This window comes from Trachypithecus francoisi, unplaced genomic scaffold, assembly GCF_009764315.1.
Source record: "Trachypithecus francoisi isolate TF-2019V2 unplaced genomic scaffold, Tfra_2.0 Lachesis_group6, whole genome shotgun sequence".
Classification (NCBI taxonomy): domain Eukaryota; kingdom Metazoa; phylum Chordata; class Mammalia; order Primates; family Cercopithecidae; genus Trachypithecus; species Trachypithecus francoisi.
In genome coordinates this window covers 26,554,678-26,564,309 of record NW_022681471.1, presented here as the reverse complement: position 1 = coordinate 26,564,309, position 9,632 = coordinate 26,554,678, and the positions used below count along the sequence as shown (strand labels likewise).

Genomic DNA, 9,632 nt, shown 5'->3' with positions numbered 1-9,632 from the left:
ATTAAGACTCTTGATTTAAAATCACCACGATGAAGATTTAGGCTTGACGGAACCAACTTTTCTCAAAGTGGCCTAGGCTCACCAGGAAGTACTGAGGTCCCAGTGACTTTTGATATAATGGTCAGATAACTTTCAAAAATCATTCTCTTTCTGACTTTAAGATAATGGTGAATACGATTGTGTATGGTATATGTTACATCTTATTGATATCCTTGGTAGTAGAGTTGCTACACTGTAGTAACAGATTCTGGAAATAGCTATAACACACACTTGGAATCTCACAGTCACATAATCAATCATTTTACTAAATACAAGCATATTTTCATTCACATACAGCTAAATAAAGCATTGTTCACATTTCATTACAGTGCACAACAAAGTGAGGAAAAGTATACAGTACATTTTATTCTGAAATATGAGACAATCTAATCCAACATGCAGTTGTGGTCTTTGTTACAAGTTAGTTTATCTTTTCTTTACCTATGTAGTAAAATAGCTTCTAAAGCTTTATCCTTAGTATTATATTAACACCTGATTTTTTTCACACTTATTTTCTAAAACCCACTTATTGCAGTGACAACGGTACTGAATTCTACTAAAATGATTTTTAAATTTTCTAGAACTTATTTAAGCAATTAAGCTCAGCCACCTCTGCTGGATTTATGCTGAATATTTTTAAACCTGCCAAAAAATGCCAGGAGTGGGAATAGTGTACATACAATAAATTTTAGTCAAGAAAATTGTAGAGAAGTTTTGTTTCTTTCCTTTTTTGAACTGACAGAATCCACTCAACTCTCATTTACCCACTGGATAATCTTGCTTTCAGAATCTTCTAAATACTTAAGTATAGCAGTTGATGAAATTTTGTGTTAATCAAATTTGCCATGTTTTATTTGTCTTTTACAACCATAAAGGTGGCAATTTAATTACCCCACCTAAGCCAGCTCTTGTGAAATGAATATAGAGAAGATGATCAGTTCACTTGTAATTAATGCTGTGAATTGATCCAAAGTGGTTTGGGGCACAGGTGGCAGAACAGTCTTCCATAATTTTCATGATTTGGCTTCTTTATTCTGGCTGAAGCAAATTCCCAAACTTTCAGATTCAGTCACATTCATGCTGAAGTTCAATATTATATCTCAAAGCAATTTGCCATTCTTAGGCCTTCCTATCACAATGGATATGAGAAACCTGACTCTAATCAGAATAGTTTTTTTTTAATTGTGAAAAGTATGGCTTTTGCCTAGCTGAACTGGCTACAATCCAAAAAGTAATTTAAAGCATCACCTCTCTTCAAGAAAATAATGGAAACTTCAAGCCAGCCATTCCAGTTTGCTGATGCAGTTAGCTGTTTGTTCACCTGAGAATTAAGGGCTGACTCTCTTGGGTAGACAGGAGCTCAGTGTACATATACGGCAGACAGGTGGCCAAGGTCATTTGGGGTGAGTATTTTATCCCTATCCCACTCCCCATTGCCATTGCTGTATGTGGTTCCTTTCAATAAAAATCCAGTGTCTTGGTGATAAGAACACCTTATAGCCCACACAGTTCGAATGTCTTTTTAGTTGTGCAATTATTCACTTGTTTAAAGCCCTCTTGTCAATAATACCTGAATGGGCTTTACCTTTGTCCCTTTCCTAGTTATCGGGTAATTTGCACGGGACAGTTTGTTTCATACAGCTGGTAATTCTATCACAAGGGTGTTCAAATGTGCTAATAACTGTGTAGATAGCCTTTCTTTCATATTCACATCATCTTTACTTGAACACCAGACCTTTTGGTCTATGTTCCTCATTTTACAGATAAGCTGTTAAAAGCTAATTGGTACCTTTTAACCAAACCCAGAAAACACCTTTGGTGCAGGGTATTCTCATGGAATAAGTAGAGCTCATAATCTTTGTCCCCTTTATGTGTTTCTTTATGTTCATGGCCTGTGAGTGAGCTCAAATACCAAGTAATAGTTGTCCTGTCTGTAGCTATGCTTTCCTGGGACTTAGCTTCCTAAACCCCAGGCCCTTAACATGTGGTCCACAAAGGGCTGATGGAGCAGCCACTGCCTAGCATGGGCCACAGTTCAGTCCCTTGGTCACAGCACGCAGGCACCCCCATCCACCCGCACATGAGTCTGTCAGAGTCCCCCTGAGAAGGAGGCTCACTTGGTATCCAAATGGAGGTTGAGTTCTCGTCAGTTACACAAAGATTCTATTTATTTCTCTTACTTTTCAGTTCAAGTAGGAGAGCATGTTTTGGAAATAGAAGAGCTGACTAGCACAAACATCTCCTCTCTGATTTGACAACCTCTTCTGAAGAGTGAACCACATTTGGTACAAATCCACTCTTCACCCCCTCCCAGCCCTCCTGGATTGTAATCTCCCCCCTTTTAACCAGCTCATATATGTCTCTTGTCAGGTCTGTGAAGGCTTTCTCCACATTAATGGCATCTCGGGCTGACGTTTCAATGTACTTCATGCCGTATGCAGCAGCCAGTTTCTCGGCCTCGTGGCGAGTCACTTGCCTCTGTGTATCCAGGTCACACTTGTGACCCACCAGAACAAATACAATTTGGTAGGGCTGAACGTGTACTTTGGTCTCTTCTAACCACTCATGGACATTCTGGAAGGACCTGCGGTTGGTAATGTCAAATAAGAGAAGACCACCTACTGAGTTCCTGTAGTAGGCGCGAGTGATGGATCTAAAACACAAGAAAGAAGTAAAGAATAAAGGCCGTGCCCAAACTTCTGCATGTCAATGAACTCAGTCTATTCAAGTGTTCCTGGTTATTGACACAGTCCTTTGATAAAAATGATTTTCTTTTTTTTTTAAACAAGGGAATACAAATGGCACTCCATAATACTACTAATATGTGAGTTTCCAATTGGGTAAAACTTTGAGATGGGTATCTTCTAGAAATGAACACTCATGAACTTTTAGGCATTTTCCATGGATTCAGCACTGGAGAGTGACCCTGGGACATAACTTAGTTCTATTTCATGCCTTCAGGTAAAACTACAACTAACTCTCCCACCCCCCAAATCTGAATAACTGACAGAAACTTCCTTTTCTGCAAAATAGGATACCTAAGTCACAGTGTTACCATGAGGCAAAATGAAACAATGGATATTAAAGTGTTCTGTGACGTAGAGAGTTCATTACAAATGCTAGTAGTTGAAACAGGATTTTTAAAACATAGAAATGAATTTATGATAGTTAACAAAATATTTAAAGTAGGTATCTTGCTCTATACTCCATTTTTTCCATTTATCATTACCATGTTTTTCTCTTTCCATTATTATTATGATTAATTATTACTATTAGCTAACAGGGATCCTCAATCTCTTCTGTGAGGAGAAACACAATTTTATTTTTTATTTTCCAGGCCTGTGGGAATGGAAAAAGAAAGATGGTGAAGGGTTCAGGCAAAGTGCCTCTCAGCCCTATTTCCTGACACATTTCAGAGAGGCCAACTCAGGAGCCATCAGAAGAAACTTCACATGTTTTAACTTCTTGACTTGAGGAGCCTCATTATAAATATACATTATGGCACTTTGCTTACAGTGTATTAAAGCTTATTACAGGGTACAGACCTATTTGTCTCTGCAATCACTTGCTTTAGACTACTGTGATTTTTTTAATCTATGTCTATTTTTAGGTTTTCTGTCTTCTCAGATAAAGAAGATAGACAATGAAGGACTCAATAGCTTAGGGAAAATGGCCCAGTGTTAACAGAACAAGCATTGTCCAGGGACCTACAGTCCAAGCTAGATGATGGTAAAAGTAAAACTTACAAATGAGTTTAAGTCTCCAGAATCAGGCAAATCAGCCTTGGGGACTGAAAGCATTTCTTGTCTCTTAGGTTTGAATATTCATGGAGAATGGTAGATTTACCAGAAAAGTAGACATGAACAAACAAAGGTTTTGATTTGTGAAAAGCTTGATTCAAGAAATCAATTGTTTGTGAGTACTTAGCAAAGAAAGTGACAAAGGCCTTCTAAGCATGGACATAAGGCTACATAAACCTTAAATTCCTCCTTACATTAAAAAATCTTAAATAATGTGAAAAGACAAATGATAAACTAGGAATATATGTTACAACATACATGACAGGAAAGCGTTAATATTCTTAATCTATAAAGTACTCTTACAAGTCCATACTGCCCAATAAATAATAAGCAGTGGATGTGAACAGGCTGTTCATATAGAAAGAAATTCCGACAAACACATAAAAGATACCTTTCTTTGCTTAGGAGAAATGCAATCACAAGTTCAAAGTGAACCTGTACAAGGAATTTTCCACAGTGTTGTTTGTGGAAGTGAGGAGCTGGAGGCAACTTAAATTTGTAATTATTTCTCCTTACCACTCTTCAATTACCCAACCAGTATCTTCTATGCTTAGTTAGTTTTCAATAGATAAATGAGCAAATGATCATAAACTTGGGCTATTGAGTTTTCTTGATCTGGTTCCTGCTGCTCTACTTTAGTTCAAATTGTTCCCTGTAAAGTTTTCTGTGTACACTCTGCTCCCTCTCACTTCTGTCTTTATTCATGCTGTTTCCTATCCCTGGGCGTTTCCTGTCTTTGCTTGGGCAGTCATACTCATCCGGTCTTATCTTCTCCAGTTAACCTTTCCTCCTCTGTGTTCATACATTTAATTACAAATAATACATGCTACAAAAGCAAAGCAAAGGGTTTTGAGTGAAAGTAAACATATTCATTGATTATTCAATTGAAATTAAGCATATTCATTATGTGCCAAGTGTTACAGTAGGGAGTGGGCATACAAATATGAACAAGACACATTTTTGTAATTGCTGATTATCTATTTCCCTCACCTATGTTAGCACAGAAGTTCCAAGAGTGAAGGGGCTTTGTCTGTTTTGATTACATGGCATCCCCTTGTGTGAGTTGCCTCACACTGTTTTCCAGAAACAAGCCCGGAGTCTGGCACATAGTAGATGATCACTGAATGTGTGCTGGTTGCAAGAAGGAATCAATCGTATGTATTTCCTTTATGTTAGAACATATGTTAGCATATATATGTGCACACACACAGACATGGAAATAAAACATAATACACATGTATTTATGTATCTAAATCTCTGTCAGTTATGTTAGGAGGACCTGGGAACATTTTTGAAAGTACATAACATAGGGACTGAGATGGATGAATTACAGATACAGAAATCAATTCCAGCTAGTTTATTAGCCACCAAGGGGCAGGTTGGTGGAGTTGTGGTGCAAGCAATATGCGTTATTGACCGGCCTTCCCTGCCAGGGCGCTTCTTTCCTTGCACTGAACTCCGGGTTAGCCAAAGGTGGGCTTCGGTAGAATCCCCAAGACCCTTAGTGTTGCCCTCCTGGACCGCGACTAGGACCAGGAAGGTCTCTCTCCCCAGAGGCTGTGTAAACCCCGAAGACCCTCCCACTGCTTGCGGGCCCGGACTGCGCTCCCACCTGAACCTCTCTTGACCCGCGGTATCCCAGATCTGGAGCTTGATGCGTTTTCCCGGCTCGATCTCCACCAAGCGGGAGAAAAAATCCACCCCCACGGTGGGGTCAGAAACCTGGGCAAAGCGACCCTCGGTGAAGCGGCGGATCAGGCAGGACTTGCCCACTGTGGAATCCCCGATGACAATGAGCCGGAACTGGTACAGCCAGATGGCCTCCATGGCCGCGGCTCTGCTAGGTCTCCTTGGCTCGGACCGGGGACGGCGGGAGGGGGCGCCCAGCCGACGCCTCAGAGAGCGCGGCTCGGCAGGATCTAGCTCTGCTGCGAGCGCATCGCTGACCTGGGAACCCGAAGCTGGGTAGGCCCAGGCGCCCGGATAGCGGAGGGATGGATGCTGCGCTCGCAAAGGTGATGAAATGGCAGCAGCATCAGCACCACGCACTCTGACTCATCACTGACAACCCGGTTACTGTAATCCCCCGCGTAGACGCGACGCCTGGGCCGCCGCACTGTCTGTAAGAGGAGCGCACACAAAATGGCTGCAAAATTAGCGCGTTCCCTCTCTTTCTAATTACCCCACCCACCTTCTGTTAATTAAAAATGTTTTCTGTCGTTCAAACTGCAAATGTCATACCTTTTCATTGAAACTAGCAAAGCAATACAAAACTACTCAAGAAAGGGAAGGTACGTAATTATATATTAGTCTACAAGTGTTTCCATGCTCACGTAAACACACAAATATTATATGTGTTTGTATTCCCATATACATTTATTGCTGTTTGTTTTTACAAAAATTAAACTGAGGCCTTACTTTCAATTAATAATTGCTTTCTGCAGTTAATAAAGCATCATAAATATCTTTCCATTTCCACCTAATTTCCCTTTTGTCATAACAATGCTGCAATAAAGATTCTTTAAAGTGTAGTCACACGTATTTTATTTCTATGAGCTAGAGTCTTAAAAGAGGGGCCATGAATTCAAAGAGTATGAGTATTTTAAATTTAATGGACATGGCCATTCTACTTTCCAAAACTATTTAGCAGTTTAAACTCTACTACAATGTGTGAAAAGGTCATTGCTCTGCATTATTTCAAGCATCATATGTATGTTTTATTCTTTCTTAATTCTTGTCAATAGAATGTAGTTAAATAAAAATACGTCTCATTGCTTTATTTTACATTTCTCTGACTACTGATGAGGTCAATACCAAGTCTTGTGTATTGACCACTTCATTTCCTCTTCTGGGAATTGTCTTTTCATATCCTTTGTATTTTTTGTGTGTAATCTTTTATCATTGCCTTACTCTTTTAAAAAAATCAGCCTTATTAACATGGAAATTCACATACTGTAGAATTCACCCGTTTATAGTGAAAAATTCTTAGCATAGATTTTTAATATACTCACAAATATGTACAACTATCACCACAGTTAATTTTAGAACATTTTTATCACTTCAAAAAATAACCCAGAACCTTTTAGCTATCATCTCTCTATCCTATGTTCCTCCAGCCTTTGGCAACCATTAATGTACTTTCTGTCTCTATAAATTTCCCTATTCTGAACATTTCATATACGTGGAATCACATAATATGTGCATTTTTGTGACTGGCTGCTTTCACCTAGCATAATGTTTTCAAGGTTCATTCACACTATAACAAGTATCAGTACTTCATTCCTTTTTGTGCTGAATACTATTCCATTGTATGGATAGACCACATCTTGTTTATCCATTCATTCATTGAGGGACATTTGGGTTGTTCCCACCTTTTGGCTATTCTAAATAATCCTACCGTTGAACATTCATGTACAAGTTTTTAAAAAATATCTGGTTTCAATTTTTTGGGATTTATACCTAAGAGTGGAATTTCTCAGTCCTGTGGCAACTCTGTCTAACCCTTTGATGAAATGCCTGACTTTTTCACAGTGGCTGTACCATATTACATCCCACTGGCAGCATATGTGGTTCCAATTTCTCCACATTCTATCTAACATGGATGTGAAGTGGTACCTTATTGTAGTTTGATTTGCATTTCCCTAATGACTGGTGACTTCAAGCATATTTTTACATTCTTATTGGCCATTTGTGTATCTTCCTTGAAAAATATTCTTAGATCTTTTGCCCATTTTTTTTTTTTTTTTTTTTTGAGACGGAGTCTCGCTCTGGTCGCCCAGGCTGGAGTGCAGTGGCCGGATCTCAGCTCACTGCAAGCTCCGCCTCCCGGGTTTACGCCATCTCTCTCGCCTCAGCCTCCCGAGTAGCTGGGACTACAGGCGCCCGCCATCTCGCCCGGCTAATTTTTTGTATTTTTTTTTTTTAGTAGAGACGGGGTTTCACAGTGTTCGCCAGGATGGTCTCGATCTCCTGACCTCGTGATCCGCCCGTCTCGGCCTCCCAAAGTGCTGGGATTACAGGCTTGAGCCACCGCGCCCGGCCCTTTTGCCCATTTTTAAACTGGACTGCTAGTCTTTGTATTATTGAGTTGTAAGAGTTCTTTATATATGCTAGATACAAGTCCTTTATCAGATATATGATTTGTAAATATTTTTTCCAATTCGGTGTGTTCTTTTTTTTTTCACTTTCTTGAGGGTGTCCAAACAAAGTTTTAGATTTTAGATTTTTAAGAAGTACAATTTATCGAGTTTCCATTTTGTTGCTCATGCTTCTGGTGTCATGTCTAAGAATACTTTGCCAAATCCAAGGTCATGAACATTTACTCATGCTTTCTTCTAAGAGTTTTATAGTTTTCGTTCATTCATTTAGATCTATGATCTATTTTGTGTTCATTTTTTATGCATGGTGTGACGAAGGGGTTCAAATTCATTCCTTTGCATGTGGATATCCAGCTATCCCAGCACTCTATTGAGGATACTATTCTTTCTCTATGAAATGATTTTGACACTCTGGAAAATCAATTGACCATGGACGTATGGATGTATTTTTGGACTTTCTATTTCTATGCTAATAAAGCTGATTTTTTTTTAAAACAGTAAGGCAGTGATAAAAGATTACACATAAAAAATACAAAGTATATAAAGAGACAATTCCCAGAAGAGGAAATGAAATGGCCAATACACATCGGTCTATATATCTGCCCTTATGCCAGTATGACACTGTCTTGACTGTTGTAGCTTTGTAGAAAGTTCTGAAATCAGAAAGTGTGAGTCCTCCTACTGAGGAGGATCCAATCTTTTCAAAGATTGTTTTGGTTATTTGGAGCCCTTTGCAATTTCATATGAATTTTAAGAACAGCTTATCAGTTTCTGCAAATAAAGCAATTGGAATGTTGATAGGTATTGATTTGACTGTGTAGATCAATTTGGAGAGTATTGTTGTCTTAACAAAATTAAGTGTTTCCATCCATGAGCACAAGATGGATATCATTCCATTTATTTAGGTTTTTAAAAATTGTTTTAACAATGTTTCATAGTGTTCAGTGTATAAGTTTTGTACTTCAAGTGTTTTGTTACTTATGATACTATTGTGAATGGAATTGTTTTCTTTTTTTGTTTGTTTTTGTTTTTTTTTTTTGAGACGGAGTCTCACTCTGTCGCCCGGGCTGGAGTGCAGTGGCCGGATCTCAGCTCACTGCAAGCTCCGCCTCCCGGGTTCCCGCCATTCTCCTGCCTCAGCCTCCCGAGTAGCTGGGACTACAGGCGCCCGCCACCTCGCCCGGCTAGTTTTTTGTATTTTTTAGTAGAGACGGGGTTTCACCGTGTTAGCCAGGATGGTCTCGATCTCCTGACCTCGTGATCCGCCCGTCTCGGCCTCCCAAAGTGCTGGGATGACAGGCTTGAGCCACCGCGCCCGGCCCTTGTTTTCTTATTTTCATTTTTAGATTGCTCCTTGCAAGTTTATAAAATGCAATTTAATTTTTGTATATTGATTTTATATCCTCCAACCTTGCTGAACTTGCTTATTAGTCCTAATAGTTTTTATTTATTTATTTTAAATAGTAAGTTCAAGTTTATGGTGGGTTTATTGGGACGTAATTGCATGGTAAGCTGAGGAGCATCTGGACTTATGGTTTGACCTATGATTTTTTGACTTTATGATGGGTTTGCTGTGGTATTAAATGCCTTTTCAACTTGTAATATTTCTAACTTATGATGGCTTTATCAAGTCATAGCTCCATCAGAAGGTGAGGAGTATCTATATTTTATTGCTGGAATTTTCCCAAATTTGGCA

The 9,632-nt window shown here is 39.2% G+C and overlaps 1 protein-coding gene across 1 annotated transcript; it reads right to left on the bottom strand.

Moving 5' to 3' along the window:
* Positions 1-284: 284 nt before the first annotated feature.
* Positions 285-6,020, bottom strand: RAB39B (RAB39B, member RAS oncogene family). The gene is made up of 2 exons (XM_033201498.1): positions 5,452-6,020; positions 285-2,692 (listed from the first exon to the last, which is right to left on the bottom strand). The coding sequence occupies exons 1-2, from the start codon at positions 5,664-5,666 to the stop codon at positions 2,266-2,268; spliced, it is 642 nt and encodes a 213-aa protein (XP_033057389.1). The 5' UTR covers positions 5,667-6,020; the 3' UTR covers positions 285-2,265.
* Between the last annotated feature and the right edge of the window lie 3,612 nt (positions 6,021-9,632).

Bases quoted from the DNA above. Each gene is read 5' to 3' on its own strand.
- RAB39B (XM_033201498.1), bottom strand. From the start codon at position 5,666: ATGGAGGCCATCTGGCTGTACCAGTTCCGGCTCATTGTCATCGGGGAT. The intron at 2,693-5,451 runs GTGGGAGCGCAG...CTTGTGTTTTAG, and splicing joins GCGGGTCAAGAGAGGTTCAG to ATCCATCACTCGCGCCTACT.